Source organism: Suncus etruscus, chromosome 12 (assembly GCF_024139225.1).
Source record: "Suncus etruscus isolate mSunEtr1 chromosome 12, mSunEtr1.pri.cur, whole genome shotgun sequence".
NCBI classification, from domain to species: Eukaryota; Metazoa; Chordata; class Mammalia; order Eulipotyphla; family Soricidae; genus Suncus; species Suncus etruscus.
Window position 1 is genome coordinate 74,203,398 of NC_064859.1, and position 27,341 is coordinate 74,230,738.

Sequence of the window (27,341 nt, forward strand, 5' to 3'; positions counted from 1 at the left end):
AGGACAAGCAGGTGGACAGGACCACTGAGGAGGGCATTAAAGGGATGCCTCAGTTTTGTCAGAGGTGGATTGCCCTGAAAATAGACTTTTCCAGGGTAAAGAGCTTTTAGTTTGGGGCTGGTATTGCACAGGGTCTATGAAAAAGATGTGAGAATGTCAAACTGCGTCTGACTCAGCAACAGTCCATACCCCAGCAGAGGACGGGCCAGAGGTGGAGTCCAATCTGGGTTTATATCTCTTTATACTTGCACTCTTTTTCATGGGAAAATTCACTTAATTCCTTGAGCCTCAGACCACCTGTAAAATGAGGAAATTTGCATCTACCCCAACTGGTTTGAAAGGGACATTATGAAGTTAAAATAATATCTAGTAGCTCCCCTGGAACAGAAGTAGCACCTTAATCAATTTTAGCATTTAATATGCTGCCTGACACAAAGCAGGCATTTCATGTGTGTGGGATAAAATTCTGTACTTTGTAAGGCATGCTACACATGCGGTGATTATTGCCAATAATTCAGCTAGTGGCATTTGACTCATACTTAATGCTTGCATATAGGGAAGGACTGCAAAACATAGATTCATTGTTCTGTTGTTTCTGGAACTGCCATGTACCATGCATGACCTTGAAGAGACCAGACTTGGGATCTTGTACAGCAGTGGGTGTCCAGAATCTTGATTCACCTAACAGTGTGTATGGCGCAAAGAGATGTAGGATACATTCCTAGTGCCAGGGAACATGTAGTGGTCTTTTATTCAAGATGAGTCCATTAAGAGGCATCAGACATGGTCATATAAGCCCTAAGGAGAACAGGTTAATGGTCTTTGAAATTTAGGAAGCATAAGTGAGGTTACATATATGTTGCAGGGTATCTAGGCCTCTGAACGTTTTATCTCTTCCCATTACTCTGGCTCATAGACCAAACTCTAATTTCTGGAAGTGCTGGGGGGGTCATGGAGTTTCATGCAAAACTCAACCTTCTAGGGGTACAGAAATAGCAATACACAGTCTCTGCCCTCAGCAGAACTTAAAATCTGAGACAATATTTTAATAGTGGACAAAATAGAGTAGGTTTTCTGTGAGAAGGGAGTGAGAGAAAGCTTCTCTGAGGATGTGGCCTTCAGTGGATGTTAAAGGCTTTGAAGGATTTTGTTTTGTTTGTTTGTTTACTACATCCAGCCATGCTCGAGGTTCATCTTGGCTCTGATTCAGGGATTAGTCCTGATGGGCAAAGGGTACAATATGGGTATCGGGGATTGAACCCAGAGTAGCCAGGTGCAAGACACATTCCTCACTTGCTGTACAATTGTTCTAGCCCCAGGCTTTGTGAAGGGTTTTTAACTGGAGGAAGGCATAGAGATAGGAACAGGCATTTTATGCTCCAAAGAATGGCACATATACTGAGGTGTTAAAGCTCACGGTTTCTTCAGGGAATAAGTTGTCAGACAGGAAGGAAACATGGAAGAAGGAATATGAATGTGGAAACCATAAGGAGGGAGTCAGATGGGGGAAGAACATCAGCCATTGTGTCAGGGAGTGATTTCCCATGATTCATGGTTGCTTTGTGGTCTTGCACCTAGTCTTTGAGAGAGAAAATGCTGAAGTTCTGAGCTCTGAGGGTCAGGATAGGCTGAGGACCCCTGGGGTACACAAGGGGTGATCTCTGGGGACTGTCCTCCTTGGGAATTGAAAGCCTGGGAAGCCAATACGACATGAGTCCAGCACATAGGATGTAGAGAAAGAAATAGGCTTCAGTGATGCCCTGGGAAGAGGTGAAGAGAACTGTGTGCAGAACAGACTTTGTCGTAATCTTAACAGCAGAGCTCTCTCATCTTTCTGAGGGACCATCAGTTCTCTGATGAAAATAATGAAGCTAGAGGAAAGACCAGTGGAAGATGGGAATGCCTTTGGGGATGATGTAAGGGGCATGGCAGAGTTGATCGAGATTAGCAGCTGCCCATCGGTGAGGGGACTAGCAGGAAGGAAGGATTGTGTGTGGTGGATAAACAGGACCATGGACAAGCTTGAGGTAGGTTGGGAAGAGAATTCAGCAACTGGCAGTGCATGCCAGCATATCTCATTTCCTTAACTTAATCTCCCCATCCCTGCTCCCTGTGGCCCTTGGAATTATAATGAGTTTCTTTCCTGGGTTTTAGTAATGAGCCAGGCGATGTCTTTGGAGCAGCCTTGTAGGGGCATAAGCTGCAGAACATTTCCTTCAGGGACATGCTGGCAGGAGGAGATTTGCCCTCAGTGTAAAGGTTATATTAATGTGCCTGGCATGGACAGGTGCTGCAAAAAGTATTTAGTGGGGCTCTTTGAGGGCAAAGGGATGGCTGAAGCCATGGAAGTAGAGTGGTGTTAGAGCTGTAAGGAATAAAGGAATGATTACCAGGGATTCTAGAGACTAGGACAACTTTTTGGTAGTTTTAGTGGTAGAGCTCATTCCTTGCAGTGTTAGGACCTGAGTTCTATCCCTAGTACCACTTCTCTCCCCTCAAATTAATGGAAAGTTTATTTACAGGAGCAAGAACATTCATTTGCAGGAATACACAATACAGAAAGTTAAGAAACACATTATTGGGGGCTTGTGGTACAGTATTTCAGGTTAGGTACTGCTTGCATGTGAATGACCTGGGTTTGATCCTAGCATCACATAGAGTCCCTTGAGCACCTTTCAGAAGAGATCCCTGAGCTCAGAGTCAGTAATAAGTCCTGTGCATTTTGAGTATGGTCCAAAAACAGAAATCCATGTCATTTTGGAGTTATTTTGGTTTTTAAAAAATCTGCTTGAGGGATAATATACAGAATAAAATTCACCAGTCTTAAGTATGAAATTTAGTCAGTCATCAGTCAGTAAGTTTTGTCAGATGTGTCAGATACAGAATCACCAGGACAGCCTGAATCTATGAGTTCCTTTCACTCAGTGTTTCATTGGGCCCCTTTGAGGCCACTTTTCTCAGGTTTGATCCCAGGCAGTCACTGGTCTTCTGTCACTGGTCTTCTGCCATTTTAGTTTCATCTTTATTAGGATTTCCTATTAACAGAACTGTATGGCATTATATATAGCCTTTCATGTCTGTTTTTCTTTCACTTTGCATCATGCATTTGACATTATTTATTCATCCTTCCTTTGCTCTCTGTATCCTTAAATCACTCAATACCACAGTTTATCATCTCGCAACTTGACATTAGCTTATTCCTATAGGGTTTTTTGGTCTGTTGTGAATAAAGCTGCTATAACTATTTGTGTACAAATCTCTGTAGACTTAGGTTGGCTTTTTGAATTAGGTAAATAAATGCAGAGAAGTGGGATTGCAAGTCATAATGGGATATATATTTAACTTCGTAAGGTACTGCCATAATGTTTTCTAAAGTGGCTACTCCTTTTTTAAATCTACATTAGAAGTGAAACAAGGGCAGACATTTTGAGGCTTCCCCCAGCTTGCTTCAACCTGGGAACTTTGATCTTCTCTGGCACTCATCCCCTGACGGCTTGTCTCGGCTGAGGTGAGTCTTTCCGGGCCAGAGTTGCAGATAAAGCTGACTCTGCTGGGCCCCTTAAGCCTACCTCTTAAGGAGTCAAAGCAATGAATACCACCATAACACGTAGAAAAACCCACAACACAAGTGTGACAATGGGGAAACTATGCAGACCAACATCAGGCATAGAGAATGAAGATGGAAACTCTGATGACCCAACAACTGCCAATCACCTAGGTAGTCTTTCAGATATGGAGTTTAGAGAAGAAATATGGAGGATGCTCACAGAACTCAAAGAAAGCATAGATCAGAACACTAATAAGAATCAAGAGAATATGAAGATAGAAATCAGAAAACTCCAAACTGAAATATCAGGTCAAATAACAGGTCTGAAAAGCTCAGTAGACAAATTGAAGAACACAGGTTAACAGCAGCTGAGGATAGAATTAGTGCACTGGAAGATGAGATGCATAACAACTCCACACAGCAGAAGAAATTGGAAAAAAGCCTTAAATCAAATGATCAGACAATGGAAAAATTACTCAAAGAATATGAGCAGATGAAAATAGAAGTCTTTGATAAGCTCAACAGAAACAACCTAAGAATCATTGGAGTCCCAGAGACCCAAGAAGGAAATCTCCAGGAAGAATCAACAGTCAAGACCATCATCACAGAGAAACTACCAGAGCTAAAGAATACATGTGACCAAATCAATCATGCCCAAAGAGTATCAGCTAAAAGAGACCCCAGGTAAAACACCCCAAGACACATCCTAGTCACAATGATGAATCCCACAGATAGAGATAAAATACTGCAAGCAGAAGATCAAAAAGGGAAATTACATTCAAGGGAGCATTCTTGGAATTTACAGCAGACCTGTCACCAGAAACACTCAAGACCAGAAGGCAGTAGTGGGATATAGTGACAAAACTCAATGAAATAAATGCTTTGCCAAGAATGGTTTCACTCATCGATGGGTTTTAAGAATAATGAAAGACATTTTTAACAGTATCTCAGAGACAAGAGAGATGGGGCCTGGTAGGTGCAGCTCATGACATGAAGCTCACCACATAGAGTGATGAGTGGTTAGAGAAATAACTACACTGAAAACTATCATAACAATGTGAATGAATGAGGGAAGTAGAAAGCCTGTCTTGAGTACAGGTGTGGGTGGGGTGGGGAGGAGGGAGATCTGGGAAATTGGTGGTGGTGGGAATGTTGCACTGGTGAAGGGGGGTGTTCTTTTCATGACTGTAATCATACAACTATAAGCATATTTGTAATCACAGTGTTTAAATAAAGATAATTAAAAAAAAATGAAGTGAAACAAGAATTCTAGTTCCTTCATTTTTCCCAGTACTCTTTATTAACTATTTTAGTGAGTATGTAGTGGACTCTGATTGTGATATTTATACATCCTTGTAGCTAATCATGTTTTCATGTCCTTATTAGCCTTTGGACAATTTCTTTGAACTGTGTGTCAGATTCACAAGCTCTTAAAGTGTCACAAATGTGTTGTGAGATTAGAGATTCATTTTTTTTGGTTGTGATTTAATTAATTTTTATTACATTTTTATTTAAGCACCATGATGAGAGTAGAGATTTTAGTACACGTTGGATAGCTTTTCCTTGAAAGGGTTGTTCAAAAAAAAAAACTACTTAAGCAATAATCAAAAACAAAAGCCTGGAAAAATATTTTCTGTGAAATAATATTGCAGGTATTTCTGGGTTGTGGGATAAATCATTTATATAGAGAAATAATACAAAGGATCTGTAGTCTGTGGTTCACTTAAATTTTCTCTTTTAGGGATTAAAGAGATGGTCTTATTATGCTGTTATGTTTGGTGGTTGATAGATTTGCTATGCATGAATACATGCTTAAATTGGTAGGTTAGCATGCTAGGTTTGTTTGTTTGCAACCATGAATATTTCTAGGGGTGTCCTTAGTATTGCACACTCTGAGACTTATGTAGATGAAGAAGTTTATGCAGATTGTAAGGGGAACCATGGTTAGGACTGATTTGTGCAGACCCCAGGGTTCTTCGAAATTCTTCAGGGTCTGCATAATCTCTATGCCAGTTTTATCTTCTAATATTGTTTAAAAGTTTTTCAGAAGCCAGTATTTCCATTCTGGTGTGTATAATCTCCATAGCAGTGAGGTGATAATATAGAAATATTTCAAGCTGCCATAAGGAAATAGCTGGACGGGTGTACATAAATTTTATGCCTTGCCTGCTGGTCACACATTAGTCACATGACATGTTGAGGGCTGCATGTGAACCAGTTGCCCCAGTGATGTGCCCTAAAGTCAGTTTTCTATTGCCCTTTTTGATGAAGGCACATGTATAGCCTGAATTCATAGAATGACTGTACAGACCCACAACTTCCTACTCAATGACACATAAATGTTCCAGATATTCCTAGAGCACATAAAGACAGAGAGAGGAGAGAGAGAGAAGAAAGAAAGGAGAGAAGATAGCAAGAGAGAGAAAGGAGAAAGAGGAGAAAGAAAGAGGAGAGAAAGAGAGAGACAGAGGTGTGTGTGTGTGTGGGGGGGGGGCTCCTGATCATCTTCTTTGCTCGTGCCGGGTTCAATCATCCCCCAAGCATCATCACAAGTGACCCTTAAGCCAGGAGTGTCCTGAGAAGAGCTGCTTTTTGGTCCCCTAAAAAGCCCTGTATCCTGTTAGTGCAATTAATTTATTTAATGATTATTTATTGAGTGCTAGCTGTGTGTTAACATGGCTCTGGGGTGATGAGGACAAAAAGAATTTTACCTTTTGTTAGTATATTTGTGTGTGTGTGTGTGTGTGTGTGTGTGTGTGTGTGTGTGTGTGTGTATGCTGTCTTCAATTAAATGTGAGATAAGGCAGCATTCTTATAGAAATTAAATTTCCCACATAGTACAGTGGTAACATTATACATGGGCTTAGCAGTTACTCTTAAGTTTTAGTACTTATTATGTAATATATTTGAAATAAGTACTATAAGAAGATACTGGATGTTCAAGTTAGATTTGTTAGTTTTTAAAAACATTTGAATAAGTTTGAATAAAGACTTCCTGGACTTTTTTTTTAAGTCCGTGACCATCTGTTTCTATTTATTTGTGCAAATCAGACTTTTCTCCATCTTGTATGGCTAAAATATTGCTGCAGTGAAAGTGCAGGCTCTGGCATGTACGTTCCCACTTCTAATGAATGAAATCAGCCTCTTTGTTTTCAGTGATGTCACATATTCGAGCAATTTGTATTCTAGTAGTAAGATAGCTTTTAAATTCATGTCATACAGGGGAATTATGTTTTTAAAGGAACACAAACCGACCCAAGTGAGTGAAATGCACGGTGACAGTCTACATTCTTTGTCCTGCCCTGTCCCAGTTCCCCTTCCTGTCCACTCCCTCTAGCCACAAGTGCTCAGCAGAGACCTGCTTGTTTGATGGATGATCTTTCTGCCGGGTTTTATGGAATAATCCTGCTGCTTTCTTCAGGATATGACTGTTTACCTCCTCCAGGGAATTCAACCAACAGAGCCATGGCATTTGACTTGGACTAGAGAGCACATATGGACTCGGCGTCTCCCTTCATTTTGTGCTTGTGGAACCTTTTCTAAATGTTGAGTGCTGTACTAGGTTCTGGGGCCTTCTGAGACAAGAGCTCTTGGATGCCCGCCCTGAGACTTTGCTTCATTTGGGGCTCATTTTCTGAGCAGTCTTGGGATTTGAAGTCAGGGACAGTGGTACAGAAACCCGTGGTTTCCTGCTAACTGCTGCATAGACTTCAAATCCCAAGACTGCAGGGGTCTGCTTCTCAGGTGGACAGTGAGAGGCCCCAGCTCTCCTCTATGGTTGGGGTGGCCTGAAGAGCCCTTTCCCATGCTCTTCTTATTAGCTGGGGGTTGGGATTTCCTTTTCTTTGGAGGAATAAACAAAGAAAGTAAAACCAATAGTCTGAAGCCCTTCCTGGGGCTTCAGAATCACTCAGCTGAAAATAAACATTGTTTACCAGCCTGGAAGCCTCAGCTTATAGCCCTTTTGTCTGTTACTGTCCTTTGCTCCCTCTTCTATTGTCCAGGGACAAGGGCCTGCTATACTTGCCTCTGCCCTAGGTTCCCCTTCTGGTCTTGCCCCACCCTCTGCTGTGACCCCTGACCTGCCCTCTGGGCCAGCCCTGAGCATTCTGTGAGACAGTAGCCTCCTCTGCCTTTCTGGCACATGTGTTCCAGCCTGTAGCCACACCTCACTCTCCTCCTCTCCAGCTTCCCAGTTGAGTGATGTCTTCCATGAGCAAAGCTCCTCAAAAGGGAGAGGAAGAACTGAGGCGGTAGCATCTCCTGACATTTCCTCTTCTGTCTTCCCTACTTTGAGGTAGCCCTCCCGTCAGAGAATGACATGCCGGCAGACTTTGTCCTGGCACCATGGTGTTCATTCTCTGCACATACACATGGTTAGCAGCCATGTCTTCCTTTATGGAACATACCAGAGCCTAATATGCAAAGTGTGCACTGCTTTTGGAGGCAGTGCACACCTTTCTCTACCTGCCCAGAGCTCTCACACCTGGAGCCTTGTAGAATTTCACATGGTCCCAGACTTATGTGGAATGGTGGGCAGGACCTCAATTCCAGGATGCTGTGGGAGCAGTTGGGTACCTGAAATCAACCTGTTCTCCCCCCACCCCCAACTCCCCATCCCCTTACCTTCCAGGCTTCTTAGCATCATTGCTTTACATACCTATGTAAAAAGCAAGGTCTCTGGATGGCCTGGCCCCTGTTACACTGTGTGGTCCTGCATGTATATCACAAATCTCTCTACTGTCTGGTCCTTGGGTTTGAACACAAGATGGACAAGCACATGGAAGAAGCAGCTCAGAGTCAGACTGTTGGTGTAGGGGGATTCAGCAGTCTTGTGTGATCATGGGGTAGCATGAGGGGTGCTGCATGCAGCCCCTGAACCTTGAACTGTGGAGAACATGGCCTTTTGCAAGACTGCCCACTTCTACAGGTTGTGGTCTCTCCCAGAGTCAGTCAGCAAATGAATCGGTCACAGTGACATGGGTTCTTAGAGTAACTGGAACCTTTATCAAATGCCAGTGTTGTGCACATTATCAAAAAAGCTTCACAGTATCCTCAGATAGAATCATTGTCTCCTTTCAGGTATGGAAACGGAGGCCTAGGAGATCAAATCATTTGTGGGTAGAGATATGGGATTGAAAGTCCAGGTCTGTGGCTCCTAAGCTTGAAGACTGACTCCTGAGTTGTGGAGGTGGAGCAAGTGCAGCGTCTGCTACAGACCATGAAGTTGCTGAGTAGTCTGTGCATCATCAGGTCCTCCCCCAGCAAGCCTCCCCATTTCCATCACTGCATTCCTTGGATTACAGAAAAATGAAAGATGAGTACCAAGAGGAGCCAGATTTGGGAGAGAATAGCAATAGATAGAGGAAAACTCTGAACTTCCATGTGGTAAAGCAGAAGAGGATTGAGTTAGCACAATGGGATCCAGTTAGCACAATCAGTTCCTGAGTCAACAGCTCACATTCTTTTTCCAGGAAACCTCCTCTGCTGTCCTTAGAGGTTGGCTGTGTGTGTAGGAGTCAGCTTTGGGACCTCAAGCTTGGTCTGTACATACACAAATGATCGGAAACCACCCCCTCCCTATACCCCATGAAATTTTACCTACTTTATCTCTTGTGGCTTTGGAAAGTTCTGAAGCCACAGGAGACCTTGCAGATATGTGTTCCTAGTGGACATCAGATGGCTAGAGACAGCTATACACACGGCTACATGTGCTGAGAAGACTGCTTGAGCAGTTTGCTGGTGGAGCAGTAGGTTGTATTTAGGAGCAAAGAGATGGCTCTAATGTGGCTTTATCTCCAGATGAGGTAAAGAACTCTGAAAAAAAAAAAAACATGAAAGGAAGAAGACAAAGACAGATACTTCTTCCCAGAGAAGCTGTGACAGACAGAACAAGTCAGGCCATGGATCAGTGACTGCCCTGTGCTCTTCCACACTGGAAATGAGGCGTTTAGCAAACGTATGTTTGAGACATATGTTCAGGATGCTTGTTCTCTGCTTGCTGACTTTGGGCAAGTCATTTGAACCTTGAGTGTATCTCTTCGATTTCACAAGAATTGTACATATCTCACAAGACAGTGGATGTCAAAGTGCCTTGTGGAATCTGAATTACTGTGAGATCTCAGGAATGTAGATGTGTTTTGATGACATCGCTACTGCATTCTTTCCTGTGCCTTTTTCTTTCCTTTTTATTTTTGTTTTCGTTTTTCTTTTAGGGCCACAACTGGCTCTGCTTTGGGGCTGCTTCTGGCCCTTTATCAGGAATAGCACCCGGTGATGCTTGAAGAATCACTTGGTGATCAAACCTGGACTTTTGTATGCAGAACACACGTTCAACCTGTGGACTATTTTTCTGAACCCATTTTCGGAATTGAAAGTATTTCTATCTGGGGCCAGAAGGATAGCATAGTGGGTAGGGCATTTGCCTTATACGTGGGTGCTTTGGGTTCAATCCATGACATTCTATATGGTCTCCCAAACACTACCAGGGGTAATTTTTGCATGAAGAGCCAAGAGTAATTCCTGAGCGCTGCTGGGTGTGACCCAAAACCAAACCGACCAAACAAAGTATTTATATCAAATCCTGGCAATCTTATATGAATAACACAGTTCCCCCCCCCCCACCCCGCCATCCTCCTCCTATAGTGTGTTAGTTGCAGGAATACGAGGGAGATGGAGCTGAGTTGCACAGGGCATGTGCGGAGGATGTAACCACGTGCAGGCTTGAGAGGGGCTAGTCCACTTAGAGATTTTGCTTTATAGGTGGGGTTTTCATGCCTCTGAATCTGCAGAGTGAAGGAGACAGGACAATGTGAAACTGGGTTCCCATCTTCCCTTTGCATCTTATTTTGGTTAACCTGATACATTAAAGTTGAGAGAAGGTGAATCGTTTCCCCTCTGTTCAACTGATCCTGGACCCTACACTGCCACTTGCCATGTTTCACTTGCCTTTTCCCTCATCACCCTTTTGTTACTTCAGATACCAGCAAAAGTTTCAAAGAATTTAATTGTTAATGGGGGAAAAAAACCACAAGCTGGGATGAGCTGCAAATGTATGCTTTTCAAATTTATTTTCTTTATCTGAGCCACTAACAGTCATGATAATATTTATCTCATTGGTTGTCACAATATTGATGTGACCTTTAAACATTTTAAACAACCATTGGCCTAAGTGATTTAGTCTCTCAGAGAACGGAGGACTGTCCATTCTGCAATGCCTATTCAATGGTCCTCAAACTCCGGCCCGCGGGACACATATTATATTTATTCCCATTTTGTTTCTTCACTTCTAAATAAGATATATGCAGTGTGCATAGAAATTTGTTCATAATTTTTGTTTTTACTATAATCCGGCCCTCCAACAGTCTGAAGGACAGTGAACTGGCCTCCTGTTTAAAAAGTTTGAGGACCCCTGGTATACCTCAAACTGTCTATGTTGATGATTTTCCCCCATGGAGCCAGTATTTGCAATTCACAAGTAAAGAACCATAAGTCTGTGTAATATAGTCATTTTTTTTTTCCTGGAGCCCTGGTTCTACTTAGGGGAGCCAGATCTCCAATTCTAAAGCCTGTGAGTTCTTTTTTGCTTGTTTGGTTTTGGGGCCACTCCTAGTTCTGTGCTCAATAATCAGTCTTGGTGATGCCATATGGGGTTCCAGGGATTGAACCCGGTTTGGTTGCATGCAAGACAAGTATCCTATCTGCTGTACTATCTCTCTGGCCCCTCCTGTAGTTTTTTCCCTTAAACCACTGCTATTGTTCAGTAGGATTTAGCACTTTGGGGCACCAGTCAAGATCACACTACATAGGGTACTTTCCCTTCTCCTGTCTTCTTGTAGGTGACATTAGGAATTAGGCATGTGGTTGTTAGAAGGGAATCAGGAGTTTTGAATGAAAGAGTTGGTTTCCCCTATTTGACTGATTGCATGAATTCAGGTTTCTGTTATAAGATACACTTTAGTTTGGGGCTGGAACCATAGTACAGTGTGTAGGGTGTTTGCCTTTGCCTTCCATGCAGCTGACTTGGGTTTGAACTTGGCATCCCATAAAGTGCCCCAAAGCACTGCCAGGAATAGTTTCTGAGCACAGAGCCAAGAATAACTTCTGAGCATTGCCAGGTGTGGCCCAAAAAATAAAACTAAACAAACAGAAAGTGTTTAGGACAGAGCTATAGCACAGTGGATAGGGCATTTGCCTTCCATGTGACCAACCCAGGATGGTCCCCCAAGCCTTCCAGGAGTAATTTCTGAACTCAGAGCCACACCTGGTATGACCCCAAACAAAAAACAAACAAAAAGACTAACTTTAGGAAGACTCTGTAAAGCCAACAGTTGCCAGCTGACTGCAGAAAGCCCCATCCTGGACTCAGTTGCTACTCAGGGTGAGGAGTTAGAGGCTTTTGTCCTGTGATGGGGAGCCTACTGGAGTCTCTGTATTGACCTTGAGAGCTAACAGTTCGAACTTTGTTGCCCCTCCTCTGCTGTGGACTCATACAGTGCACAGCTCTCTCACGCCTCTTCAGCCCTGTTTGTGTTACTGAAGCAGAGTTCGTGGAGCTTGGTCCTTGTTTCCTGGGGAAATCAGCCTCTCTAGCGATTACATTGTCTTCTGGGACCAGGACAGATGTGCAAGAATGACCTCTGAGTCTAGTGAAGGTCGCCTTCCCAGCCTCTCCTTTTTCTCTTGTAGGCCTGTTCAGAAGGCTCTCCGGTCCCCCCTGCTGTGTCCCCAGCACCTTCAATAATAACCCTTCCCACCACCTCAATCTGTTTGATTTTTTTCCCTAAGACAGCCTATTTCTTGTCTTGCCTCTGAGCTCTGCCTGTCCAAGGGGGCAAAGCTTGAGTAATGAAGGATTTTCAAACAGTCAAGGACCCCTGCCTAAGCCCTACCTCTCAGAGTCTACCCTTAGAAAAGGCCACCAGGGCCGTCAACACTTGGGGTGCCTTTTACTTGTGGGTGTATTGTGACTGTCTCACCCAAATTAGGCCTTATCTATTCGAACCCCCATCCCCATCTCAGAAGTTTTTTCCTCCAAAATGAAAATCAGGAAGTGAGTGCCACCCTTCTCGAGAGCAGGACTTGACTTTCCTCTGTTTGCGGTTTTCCATCACAGTGACCTAGTAAAGCCTTTATTAGCACCAGCAGGGTTCATGGGAGCCCTAGAGGGTCTTTGGTTCTTAAATTTTGCAAGCCTCAGTCCTTTGTTAACCAAGCATTTGTGCACCGTCTGTTTCTTTTTCCAGCTAAGTTTTCATTTGATGTGAGAACTCTTTTTTTTTTTTTTTTTTTTTGGTTTTTTTTGGGTCACACCTGGCAGTGTTCAGGGGTTATTCCTGGCTCCAGGCTCAGAAATTGCTCCTGGCAGGCACAGGGGACCATATGGGGTGCCGGGATTCGAACCGATGACCTCCTGCATGAAAGGCAAACGCCTTACCTCCATGCTATCTCTCCGGCCCCGTGAGAACTCTTTTTTAGTCACAGTAAACAGCTACCTTGAGTGTGAGCTCATGAATACGCTACAGTAGATGTGGTTCTTCTAGACTGGGGTCTTTCCTCATTCTTTGCAAAGTCCCTGGGACTATCTCACAATAACCACTGGTTGGGAAGGAAAGAAGGAGGAGGGAGGGTTTGGTCCATTTCTCACATTTGCTTTTCAGAAGACTGGATCAAGCACATTTGAGCAAGAGGATAACATGGTTAACTTAATTTTTTTGTTTGTTTGTTTGTTTGTTTTTTGGGTCACACTCGGCATACACTCAGAAATCAGTCCTAGCTCGGGGGACCATATGGGATGCTGGGATTTGAACCACCGTCTTTCTGCGTGCAAGGCAAACACCCTACCTCCATGCTATCTCTCCGGCCCCAGTTAACTCAGTTTTGTGTTGTATTCTAAGCCAGCAGCTTTCCCATAGACTTGTGACCTTTATTTATTTATTTTTTTGACTTGTGTTTCTTTAATTTGACTTAAACCATGGAATCTTCCAATGTTTTTTTAATTCTTATGAGCTCCAGGATTCTGGGTCTACCTTCTCAAGATCACTCCTTACACTCCTAAAATACTGTGTTTTGGTTAGGTTGTGTGTATGGGCCATTCCTTTTTATTCCACAGAGCTATCTTGTTATCATTCAGGAATTTATCCTGTAGTAAATATTTCTAATAATAAAAATTAAAATAAGGGGCTGGATACTACAGGGATTTCTTTTTGCATGCTACTGACCCAGGTCTAGTTCATGGCACCACACAGGGTTCTGAGCACAGCTAGGTGTAGCCCCAAAACAAAAAGTGTATAGGTTGTGTCTTTAGGTAACCACTATGACAGTTTCACGTATATGAGAATATTTTTTTTAAATTAATATCTTTATTTAAACACCTTGATTACAAATATGATTGTAGTTGGGTTTCAGTCATGTAAAGAACACCCTTCACCAGTGCAACATTCCCACCACCAATGTCCCAAATCTCCCTTCTCCCCACCCTACCCACTCTGCCTGTGCTCTAGACAGGCTTTCTACTTTATTTATTTATTCACATTATTATGATAGTTCTCAATGTAGTTATTTCTCTAACTGCACTCACCACTCTTGTAGTGAGCTTCATGTCATGAGTTGGACCTTCAGCTCTCCTCTCTTTTGTCTCTGGGAATTATTGTAAAAATGTCAGATCACGTATCTGAGAATATTTTTGTTGTATGTATTGATTTTTATTATGCCATTTCTCCAGTATTTTTTGTGCTCAGAGTTTAATTATCAATACTCATTTGTTGCAAAAATAATTGAAAAAGATAATCTAAGCTATTGAAGTATATTTCAAGAGTTTCATTTTGTTTCAAGAAAGTGAACTAACATGAACAGTAGTTTCATTAGAGACCCAGATAGGCCCACAGCCTTCCCTCCCTGGACTTGACCTGCCTTTCTTTATGTGCCCAGACATTGATTATGTAGGCTAATGTCACTTACCCTCTCTCCCTTAGAACAGTTTACTTCTTGCTTTCACTATGTATGCCTGTGTCCACTCAATCAATCTAATAAATAATGTGTTTCTTTACATCCAAGGTAGAATTCTGGGACTGCTCTGTTGCTTTTAATCATCAGTGAAGCAGCTTGTGGGCCTAGGATTCTAGGCTCACTGGGCTTAAGGATGTGGTACTTCCTGGGCCCTGGTGCCAGGGACTGCCAGGGCCAACTCAGCATTGCTCAGGGCCACACCTAACAGCTCGGGAGGCCCTCTGGTCTAGGAAATGACACTGGTTCCCCACAAATGCCCTAACTAGCTCCCCTGCCCATCCTTCTTTTCCCCCTTGGTGCCACACACACAGAGGTCATATGTTGGCATGTGCACTGAGGAACTGGTGCATCTCACCCTAATAGATGGCCCCTCTGGTTGGAGGCAGCACAAGCTCTGTAAGGAAGTAACCAGAGTCCAGTTAGGGGCTTAGGGTGAGGGACCAGCCTTCCTCTGAGTTACTCTCTGGGTCACCCTCACCCTGGCCCAGACAAAAAGGGAAACAGTTATCTGCAAGATCAGATTAAGTGGTTAGTAAGATTGCTTAAAATTACCTCCCAGGGCTACTGGGCAGCACCAGTGATAAGGGAAAAGTTCCAGGTGGGAAGTAGCCAAGCCAGGCTCTGTTTCACTCTGTCTCAGCTCACTGACTCTCATCACCCGCTTGCCATCATTTCAGAATGGGACAAGGAGCTCTCCAAGCTCTTTCACACAGTCCTATGCACTGTTATTTGAGCGTTGTTTCAGCTATTTCCCCAAATTTAAATTCTCTACGAAAAGCAAGATTATGCTAAAACTACACTACAGGACTATATTGTAATTTAAAGAGTTATCATAAAGTAAAGCAGCAGCATCCTGCCCGGTCCTGGCCATTTTTCCAGGAATCTTCACCTGCCCCCTGTCCTGCCTTTTTTCTAAGGCAGCACTATTTCAGCTCCACTGTTCTCAGCTTCTGTTTGTAGACTCTTCATTAACTCTACATCCACCAAGAATTTCTCCTGTAAAAATCTGTAGTCCTTGGCTTGTATCCATATGTGTTTTTCTTCTCTTGTCTTCTCTTTATTTCTCTTTTCTTGTCTTCTCTTTAAAATTCCATTTGTGTTCTGGATAGGTAAAATTTGCCCATTTATTTTTTCTGCCTACCACTTGATTATTTGAATGTCTGACATTTTATCACTCATCCTGTTAATTGCTATTGGGATTTTTCCAGTTCATTGCTGTTTTGAACTCCATCATTTTCAAGGACACTGTGGCTTGTAGTTGCTAGTGTGGGCCTGTGTTTACTCTGAGCAACTTCCATTATATTCGGTAATACTAAAGAGTATCCCTCTCATTTGTCCTTTGGCAAAGGCACCTATCTTTGACATAGCTATGATTTGAGTGGGATATTTACTTGGTCTCAATCCTTATTTATATCTACTGTCTTCTGGGCTTACACATTATTCCAGGATGAGGTGCTGCTATTAGTTCTCTGGCCTTCAAGCGAGCCTGCAAGCCATGGTACATCTCTGCTGCTCAGAGGTTTTATGGAAATATTTGACACTGTCATTAGTGTCCTTCCTCCTGGGTTCCTTTAGAAGTCAAGTCATGTGAGTGATGGATGAGACAAAGTTGTCAACTAAATGTTGGTGGGACTTGACAGAGTTTTCCTTGGAACACAGATTGAAGGGTTGTTTTGCTACTTGGTTTGCTGTCATTCAGAAATATCTGATTCTGACAAGGTGACCTTATCATAGGAATGAGGAGAGAGGAGATGGTATAGGACAGTGGAATGTGATTCCAAGGCTGCCTGAGTGGAGGTGACCTGTGGGCTATTAGCTCATTTTCTCCCCAAGGTCACATCTTTGGCTTCCAACAGTGAAACTAGCTCCTTCCCACTCTTGGTTGTAGGCCTAGTTAGGGTTGTAGGGGACAAGCAGGCACCATGTTGCCACCTCCAGATTTAAACATTTCTACTCTGGGCCAGGGGACTTGGGCTGGATTGGTAGATTTGGAGAAATATTTAAGTGGATCCTGTAGGCCAAGACTTGGGAGCCTTTATGAAAGGCCAGACAATAATTGTTTCCAACTTTGTGGGCCCAGAGGCAAAATTGAGGATATTATGTAGGTACTCATATGATGAGAAAGTAATTTCATAGATCTTATATTAATAAAATTTAAATTCTAATAAAGGACTAAACTACTTTAAGATGCAAGCTCACAGTTGAGACCAGTAGATTCTCTATGCTAGAATTTGTACTCATCATCCCCATTGTCTTGATGGAAGTATTCATATACTGTACCTATACTACCTGTGATTGCATAGAAATGGGGAGAAAGGACAGACTTGGCCTCTGAGCCACTGGAGCTGCCACTGTTGCTCCTGATTTATATCCTTACAGACTGTATTTGGCCTCACAGTCCTTCACTAGTACACAGGAGCTAGTTCATCCCTGGCCGGATGAGGGTCCTGTCAGGCTCCTGGAATAAAGACAGACTCATCCTCCACAAGGAGAAGGGAGTGTCACATGGTGACATCTGTCTTAAGCCATGGTGTGGATGACACCCCCGTCCCCCTATATCAGCAACCTAGGGGATCATAAAGCAAGCAGCATGTTTAAAACCAGTAGGTTGTTTTACCTGGAATTCGATAAGCGGAGCAGACCCAAGGAGACAGTTTATATTTATAAAATTTTAGTTGTTTTATTTTGTTTTTGGGCCATACCCGGTAGCGCTCAGGGGTTACTCCTGGCTCTATGCTCAGAAATCGCTCCTGGCAGGCTTAGGGGACCATATGGAATGTTTGGGATTGAGCCCTTGGGTCGATCTGTATACAAGGCAAAATGCCCTACTGCTGTGCTATCTCTTCGGCCCCAATTTTAATTATTTTTACTCTTTCATTTTAAGTGGGGGTAGAAGGGAAATGGGGTCTCTGAAACAGTGCTCAGGAAGCCTGGGGTCCCTCCTTTCAATTCTTGACCAACTGACTAGTGGTTCATGGAAGGACCCAAGAATACAGTACTCCTTGGATCCTACAGCATTGAGAAATACCCAGGCCGCTGTCTGTGCTCTGAGGCCTCCAAAGCTATACTCAGTCATGTTGGACGTATCTAGGGATGCTTCAATAGTGCTTGGGGGATCATGTGATGGGGATTGAATTTGGGTTGGTTTCGTGCAAGGCATGTGCCTTTACCCCTGTACTCTCTCTGATCCCTGTTCCCCATTTTCATATGTGGCTAGTGGGCACCCTTGGCCAGCACAGGTGTGAGAAGGGAGGGTGCTGCTGACCCAGGAGAACTGCTTCTGAGAATAAATGAGCACCATAGCAACTAGGATGACTTTGGGTGATGGAGAGAGATGCTTCAGGAGTGGTGCCAACAGTTACTTTCCCTGAAATTTCTTAGGCATCTCCCTGCGATCTTGTTTATGTGATAAATTTACTCTGTGAGACTTGTCTTATAAACTAAAGGTCAGCTTTTGGCTCAACCCAGAACTAATGAGTTCTGTGCAGGCAGATGTAAGCTGATGTGCGGCTAGTGCTAGGTCTGAAAGGCATTTTTGGCTTTTGCCAGCGTTTTTAGTTTCTACACACACATTCTGGTACAAGTTGCAGCTCTTTTTCCTTCTGCTAATTTTGGGTAGGCATTTGGGCAGAGTGTGGGTATTTAATCAGATGAGAAATCTTAACCTCTTGCATCTTTAGTTTCTTGAGACTCTCAAGATTCTCTGCTTTTTAAATATTTTTGGATTGCAATACAGTAGTATCAATATTATATTTTAGGCAGAATATGTTACTGCATCACATCCACTACCCAGGTGGCAATATCCTTCCCCCACTGTCCCTGGGTCCCACCCTGCCCCTCACCCTTTGCAGTCTCAGTTCTCTTGGCACCAGCTTCAGGTTCTTTTCACTGGCCATTGTCTCTTGCCTTGCTTTGTTTCTCTTTGCTCTGCATACAAGTGATATCATCCAGAGTTGTCCTTCTTTTGACTCACTTCACTTACCATGACACCCTCTAGTTGTTGGCATGCTGTAGTGAAATGCAAGATTTCATCTTAGATCTCAGCAATGGTCCATTGTGTCTCTAGACCACATCTTTTTCCATCCATCTCTCAGATCTGGGTTATTGCACACAGTGCTGTGACGTAGAAAAATAGGGCCTTTTTCTTGAACTCAGTCTTAGTCATTCTAAACTCTTCTTACCCAAGTTTAATCTTCATTATCCACAAATAAACACCATAATGAAGGGTGTGTTTTTGAGGTAGGCAGTAATTACTTTTTCCTCTTGCAGCTTTAATTAAAAATTACCTCTGCCGCCTACCACCCCCTTTATTTCTAATCTCTTCTTAACAGTCAGTTGAAAAGCAAGTTTTCATGCATACTCTTTCCCAAGTTCAGGAAACCGCCTTTAATAACAAAGCCAAAAGCTTCCATATGGTGGCAGCTTTTTACTTGTGTGCACCTAATGATTGTGCAGGGGCAGGTCGGAGGAATTTACCAGAGATCACCGTATTAAAAGTGTGTGTCTTCCAAGTTTGGTCTTCCACACTGGAGTGTGCATCTCCCCACAAGCTCTCAGTTTTCTCCATATGTTTGAGCCAGGAACCAGTGGACAGAATTTAGCATGTTACCCTGTATGTGTCACAGAGACTACAAAGTCAGCATTTGGTCCTGTGAGGCAGAATGACTCTCTGGACCCCACATTTCCAGAATCTTTACCCTACACTGACTCCTCCTAAATGACTTCTAAGCCTTTACTTTTGGGTAGCAGTTTCCCCGAGTGCCCTTTTCAGCCTTCTCAGAGCTGTTCTCAATGGCCTGAATGACCTTTGCACCCTGCTCACATGTCTCTCCTGCTGAGAAGCCTCCAGGAACTGCTTGTTGTGTCCGGGCTCAGCTGGTCACTATTGCTGGCATTTGAGCCCCTGCCTGGCTAGTCTAGTGGTTATTTTCTCAACTGCTTTCTTGACTCATGATCTATTCCAGGCTCTTTGTCAGGTGCCAGGAATACACTGATGAATACATTCCTGCCCTTAGAACATTGAAAAAGGATGAAACAATAGTTAATTTTATCAATATTTTATCCCCAACCCATGCCCATTGTTCTCATATGTAGCATCAGTCATGGTTCAAGTGCTCAGAAGACTCATGTGGCCAGCAGGTGCCTCATTATGCAGGAAAGCGCTAGAGGTGCATGAGCAGGTCAGTCTATGAGGTCAGCTTTCAACTCCAGCTTCTCTCCTCGTATTCCTTTTGGAACTCCTCTCACTAAATTGTGAAGTCCAGGAAATTCTGGACATTGCTCTCTGTTCTGCTCTCATGCTTTCTGTACCTCACTTAGACTTTATGTTGTAATTGTTCAGTACGTTTTCACAAAGGAACTAGTAATTACTAGCACAGGTGCGCTCCAGGAAAAGTGAGGATGTGTTAACTGCTACTCCTAAAAGCCTTTGCTGCTGGCCAGGAAGTAGGGAGGGAAGAGAGTGCACATAATTGGAAGTCAAGAGAGAGGCAGGCACTCTAAGGACCTCATGGTAATGGAAGCTGAAGGCCCAGGTTAAAATGTGTGTGTGTGGGGGGTGGCAGGTTGTGTCCACAGATGAGACTGGAGAAGAAATGGGCCACACAGGGATTTTTGGTTTTGTTTTATAATACTGTGGTTTACCGTGTTGTTCATAATGCAGACATGTCAGGCATTAAATATTCAAACATCAGTCCCACCATGAGTGTGACCTTCCGTCTTCCACAGCTTATAAAATTGGAAAGTGATCAACAAAATAAACTAAAAATAGGCAAAAGGGAGGAAATAATAAAGCTTAGAGCAAAAATTAATGAATTGGGAATTCCAAAAAACAATCTGAAAGATCAGTGAAAGCAAGAGTTGGTTCTTTGAAAAAATAAACAAGATCAATAAAGCACGAGGAAAAGTCACAAAGAAAGGGGGAGAGAGAAACTTAATAAGCCAAATTAGAAATGAAAAGGAGGGAGCTGGAGAGATAGCACAGCGGCAGGGTGTTTGCCTTGCATGCTGCTCACCCAGGAGGGACCCAGTTTGATTCCCAGCATCCTATATGGTCCCCCAGCCTGCCAGGGGTGATTTCTGAGTGCAGAACCAGGAGTGACTTCTGAGGGCTGCTAAGTGTGGCCCCAGGACCAGTCAACCAAACAGTCAATAAAGTTTAAAAAGAAAAAAGAAATGAAAAGGGGGAGATCACTACAGGATACTACAAAAATTAAAAGAGTTGTCAGATTACTTTGAGAAACTCTATGCCACAAAACAAGAGAACCTGGAAAAAATGGATAAATTCTTGGACTCTTAGAATCTCCCAAGGTTGAACCAAGATGATCTGGTATATCTTAACAGATCTATCACTTGAGGAAATTAAAATGGTAATCAAATCTTTCCCAAAACAGGAGCCCAAGCCATATGGATTTATTAACTAAATGTTAAACAAAACTAAAGGTTTGAATTCTTTCAAACCTTCAAGAGGATCTACTGCCAATCCTTTTCAGGTTCTTCCAGAAAATTGAAGAAACAGAAACACTCCCAAATAGTTTTTATGAAGCTAATATCATCACCCTGATACCAAAAGCAAAGATGCCACACACAAAAAAATAATAGAACTACAGACCAATATCCTTGATGAGCACAGATGCAAAAATTCAAGTCCCCAATTTCTCACCCACCATAGGCTGTCTCCATGCAGAGCCAACATTTTACAAGCAAATTTACCTAATATTGTTTGTTACAACACAAAGACAGATGGAATTACTGAACAAGGGTCCATTTGAAATAATTGTCCTATCTCTCCATGGTAGTAAAAGTCAGTATCATGGATTTACTGGACTGTGGTTGTTGCTATTTGAGCCTTCCATGTTACTGCTTAGGCTCACTGATATATAACTTTTCCATCACTTTTTCTGTGATTACTGGGCTACTGTCAACTTTTTTTTTTATTGAGACCATTATGAATTACAAAGTCATTCATAGTTGTATTTCAGGCATATAGCAACAGTGAATTAGGACCATTCCCACCACCAGTGTTGACCTCTCTTCACTCGAGTACCCAGCATGCATCCCATTACTGTCAACTTTTGCTGTGTTGCTTGGCCGCTTCACGAAGAAGTTTTGAAGCTATAGTAGAGAGTTGAGGCAGTATTTTAAGGACATCTGGGAGTGCTAAAGAATTTTTGTTTCTTGTTTCTCCTCTGCATAATGATTTCTCCTCTCATATCTCCAAGTACATTGGAAAGACTAAAAATGTGTGCTGACATGGAGTGTTTCCATACAGCCTGAGGTTTGTTTGTTTTTTCTTTTTCTTTTTTTTTTTTTTGGTGGGGGTCACACCCGGCAGCACTCAGGGGTTACTCCTGGCTCTATGCTCAGAAATTGCTCCTTGCAGGCTCGGGGGCCCATATGGGATGCCAGGAGTCAAACCACTGTCCTTTGACATGCAAGGTAAACGCCTTACCTCCATGCTATCTCTCTGGCCCCAGATTTGTTTCTTTGGCTGTCTGTTGGAAACCTTAGGCAATGGTGTAGTGTGAATGTGACACTGTGTTGTCACATGTAACACTGGGACCAAATTCCCACTAAGGGTGGACTATTAGTCCAGACTATCTGGGGATTGAACTTTTCAGAGCTTTGATGAGCACCTTGAGCCTATCTGTGTCCTCTAAGAACCAGTTACACTCTGACATATGCTCTGTAAAGCTTCCGATGCTGGTAACTTTGGTACAGGTCTGTCCCCTCTTTGGCACTGGTACGATCCTGGAAGTTGGTGCTAGCATTTGAGTTTATCATTTGCTGAGTGTTAGATTGGAGAATAAGGGTTTTGATGAGACTATGTGGGAGAGAATTTCATGATGATTTTTTTTGTGGATTATTGTTTCCAAATCTCCTTTACACAAAAGAAGGTCAGGAATAGATTATGTATGTCCTACTAGGGAAATAAAGTAAATTCTCCACAGTAGAATTTATATTTTTAGTATATGTGTGTCAGTCCTTACTTTTTCCCACAGTGTCAGAAGATAATTTTTTTGAAAGAGGTTACAAGCTCTTTGTTGTATGACTCTTTAAAATTGTCAGTTCCAGCTACCCTGTCTTAGCATCCAGTGAAACTGTCACAGTTGCACTAGATCCAGAATTAATGACACCGCTTTTGAGTCTGGAGTTGAGAGGAAATTCGGGAAGGGTGGAAGATCAGAATCTATTTCTTCCCCTTCACTCCATTTCTGACAGGAGCCATTGCTGTTTTTATGGTCCAAACTCACAATGGGTGCTAATAACTAGTGATAGCAGATAGCTGCCCTATTCCTGATATCAGGCCAGGTATTCCCCTGCGGTTCTTCTGTAAGTCTTTACAATAACCCTGTAATTGGGATCACTGCACTGCTTAAAGGCTCACTCTCTCCTCTCACATTTGAAAGTGACACCCAGTGGTACCTGGTGTTTAATTGGGTAACATGGCTTCCTTTGACCCTGTATCTTTGTGAAAGCAGAGCTGTAATCAAATCTCCGTGTTTGGCAAGTCCCTGAACGGACACTGTTTGAGCCTGTCCTTTGTGCTAGACATTGTGAGTGCCATATGCTAGTATGAGGTAGTGCTTGTTCTACAAGTATTTGTTGACTGTTATGTACACAAGTGTATCTATTTAACCATCCAGCTCTGCAGAATAGGGATTTTAGTATAAGGTTCTGGAAGAGAAATAAATCTGAGGCCTCTGAGAATTCAAACCTTGAATCTAACATAGTCATGTTGGGTGTTTAGATGAATCTGCATTTCTCATACACAGGTAGCTTCTGCCCAGGGGTATAGGGAACTCCATCTCACTCATCCCAGCTGCTCTGAATTCCTGCCTGCTGCCTTTTGCCCATGTGGGCGAAAGGAGCACACACAGCAGACAGTCATGGTTCTTAGGTACATTCCAGAGTCCTGGGAAACCAATTGGTTCATTAAGGTAATTTGGACTAGTGCCATCCAGAATGGGCCTCCATGTTGAAGTGGGGGCAGCACATCAGCATGAGGAGTTTTGGGCTTTCAAAGGAGTCCTCTGGGAGGCTGAGAGATAACACAGCGGTAAGGCTTTCACCTTGCAAGTAGCTGATCCAGGATGAATGGTGGTTTGAATTCCAGCATCCCATATGGTCCCCTGTGCCTGCCAGGAGCAATTTCTGAGCCAGGAGTAACCACTGAGCACTGCTGGGTGTGACCCCAAAATAAAATTAAAAAAAAAAGTAATAAAAGGGGGCTGGAGAGATAGCATGGAGGTAAGGCAGTTGCCTTTCATGCAGAAGGTCATTGGTTCAAATCCTGGCATCTATATGGTTCCCTGTGCCTTCCAGGAGCAGTTTCTGAGCACAGAGCCAGGAGACACCCCTGAGCACTGCCAGGTATGGCCCCAAAACCAAAAAGTAAAAAAAAAAAAAAGAAAAGAGGAGTCCTCTGTTCCTCACTGGGCATCTATCCTGTCGAAGGGCCTCATAGCCACTTTTGCATGGCCATTGTACTGTGCTAGTTGAGATCCAAGTTCCAACACAGGTTTTAATAAGTATATCCTTTGTATTTTAGGCTTTGGACGTGGATCGGATGGTTCTTTACAAAATGAAGAAATCCGTGAAAGCAATAAATATCTCTGGGCTGGGTGAGTATGCATTCTTTCCGAGGAGTGTCTCTGTGGAGACATTCTTCAAGTACTGATGCTGTAATACTCATCACTGTTAATGGCTATCAACCAAGTTCCTTTGTAATGTTGGGATGATCACTTTATGGAAATGTGTTTTGCTGTTCTCCCTCTCTAATTCTGATGTGAGGTTTCATTTTCCCTCCCCACATTATCTCCTATGGTGTTTCCTGTTCCCTAAAGTGTAGTTGATGTTCCCAAGCCTACTCTGTATATTGAGAATCTGCTTCTCCCAAAGTGAAACGAACTCTGTCAGACTTGATAACACTGTGACACATTCATGTGCATGTTAGTATGTCAGGATGTCTTTTCTATTTCTCTCACTCAATGTTTTAAATTTTTTTAATATCTTTATTCAATTTTATTACAAACATGATTGTAGTTGGGTTTCAATCATATAAAGAACACCCCCCCTTCACCAGTGCAACATTCCCATCACCGATGCTGCAAATCTCCCACCTCCTTACCCACCCCCCGCCTGTATTTGAGACAGGCTATCAACTTCCCTCATTCATTCACATTGTTATGCTAGTTGTCAGTGTAGTTATTTCTCTAACTGCACTCACCACTCTTTGTGATGAGCTTCATATCGTGAGCTGGACCTTCCAGTCCTCATCTCTATTGTCTGAGAATTATTACCAAAAAATGTCTTTTTTTTTTCTTAAAACCAATAGATGAATGATACTATTCTGAGTCTATATCTATCCTTCTGACTTATTTCACTCAGCATAATAGTTTCCATGTCCATCCATGTATAGGAAAATTTTATGACTTCATCTCTCCTGATGGATGCATAGTATTTCATTGTGGATATGTACCACAGTTTCTTTAGCCATTCATCTGTTGAAGGGCATCTTGGTTGTTTTCAGAGTCTGGCTATTGTAAATAATGCTGCAATGAATATTGATGTGAGGAAGGGGTTTTTGAATTGTATTTTTGTGTTCCTAGGGTATATCCCTAGGAGTGGTTAGCTGGATCATGTGGGAGATCAATTTCCAGTTTTTTGAGGAATCTTCATATCATTTTCCATAAAGGCTGGACTAGATGGCATTCCTACCAGCAGTGAATAAGAGTTCCTTTCTCTCCACATTTCCGCTAGCATCAATTGTTCTCATTCTTTGTGATGTGTGCCAGTTACTGTGGTGTGAGATGATAGCTCATTGTTGTTTTGATTTGTATCTCCCTGTGATTAGTGATGTCTCTCAATCTTACCTGGGTTGTATGGGAAGAAAAGTCACAAAAACAAAAGCATAATCAACTACTCAGTAATCTTTCTTCAAGATAAGTATACTGGAACTACTGAGGGGTCAGAGAGATATTATGGCAAGGTAAAGCACCTGCTTTGCATGTCCCCAGTGATGGCACAGAGCCAAGAGTAAATCCTGAGTATTGCTGAGTGTGTCCAAAAAAAAAAAAGAAGAAGAGGACAGAGGGAAGCAGGGAAGGAGTAAAGAGAAAGAGAGAGGGAGCAAGGGGGTGAGAGAGAGAGAGGAAAGAGAGAGAATATGTTCAGCATTATAACTCAAATTATAGAGCACTTGCTAAGCATATAGGAAACCTTGAGTTTTAGTCTCCCCCCTCAACTTGACCCAACACTTCCAGGGTGACCCTGATGGACCAAACCCTGAACACCAGGCTTGTACCAACTGTCACCATTGCTGGGAGAGATCCCTATTTGACCAGAAAGAGAGAGAGAGAGATAATGAAACCATGGCACCTTTGGACTTAAAGATTGCACACTTCACAAATGTGACAAGTCTATTCCCAGTACAGAGTCCCCTGGTTGACAGAAAATACCGTACTTTTCGCTCTATAAGACACATCTGACCATAAGACATAGTTTTTTGATGCTCTCCTCCCCTTCACTCAGGCTTCTTTCTGCTCTAGGAGGCATTCGCTCCATAAGATGCATCTTTTGGAGGGAAAAGGCCATCTTGTGGTACAAAAAACAAGGTACTTTCTAGCAATCACAAAATAACTATATGATTATACTCAAAAAAATATGGCAACCTGGAGGAACTAGAAATGACTTGGAATCACAGACAGAATTGATGTTAAGGGGCAAATTGGAGAAAGAGCAGAGCATACCACTGCTGCAGATGATGAAGGAGGAGGAACAACCTGTACTTCCACAGAAGCAGCCAGGCAGTGGAAGCCATACTTTCATGATCCTGGTGTGTCTCCATTGACTAAACATAGTTAAACAGAAAGATAAGAATGTGTTGTTTGGTTGCTGAGATGTTAACAAGGATGTAGAATATTTTTTAAATACATATCTCACCCCACTCATCCCCCATCAGTTAAACTAATATGAGCAGATGAGGGACAGAGTACAGCAGGGAAAGCGTTTGCCTTGCACGCAAGCAATCCAGGTTCAATTACATATGACCCCATGACATGACGTGTGATTCTTAAGTGCAGAGCTAGGAGTAACACCTGAAGGTGTAACCAATAATAATAATAAGAAGAAGAAGAGCAAGAACACTTCAGGAGCTGCTCTTGTCTTTATCTGGGAGAATTATACAAAACCACAGTTGTAAAGTCTAGAAGGAAATCCCAATTGCAATGATATTACAACTATAGTTAAGGATTGTTAAATGTGTTCAGGATAGACTTTACAGAATTTGTGCAAAAAATTCTACACAACAACTACAAAACACTTGACAGAAATTAAAGACAATCTAAGTAAGCATCGGCTGGAAGATTCATTAATGTTAAGAAGTCAAGCTCTCGGAACCTTGAGCAATAGCACAGCAGGTAGGGCATTTGCCTTACATGCGGCTGGCCTGGGTTCGATCTGCAGCATCCCATATGGTCCCCTGAGCCTTCCAGGAGTGATTTCTGAGCACAGAGCCAGGAGTAACCTTTGAGCGCCCCTAGTTGTGGCTCAAAAACCAAAAAAAAAAAAATTTTTTTTAAATTAAAAGGATGTCAGTTCTCTCTAGTTTTGATATTAAGCTTTATTACAGTTTTACTAACATCTTGCAGGGGAAATCAACAAGCTGATTCTAAATACAGATACTCCTCTCTTAACGACCAAAAAAAAAAAAAAAAACAGACTTGGTCTCGTTAAGTGAGGAACTGCATGTATTGTATACAGTAGTACAGTATATGCATAGTACTTG

The 27,341-nt window shown here is 42.7% G+C and overlaps 1 protein-coding gene across 1 annotated transcript in view; it reads left to right on the forward strand.

The window, feature by feature from the left end:
• The window catches only part of ASAP2 (ArfGAP with SH3 domain, ankyrin repeat and PH domain 2), a 187,925-nt gene that overhangs the window by 40,674 nt on the left and 119,910 nt on the right, over positions 1 to 27,341 (forward strand). The window contains exon 2 of the mRNA XM_049784516.1: positions 24,105 to 24,177. Within this exon, the coding sequence (XP_049640473.1) occupies positions 24,105 to 24,177 (73 nt within the window). The remainder of the gene's footprint in view (positions 1 to 24,104; positions 24,178 to 27,341) is intronic.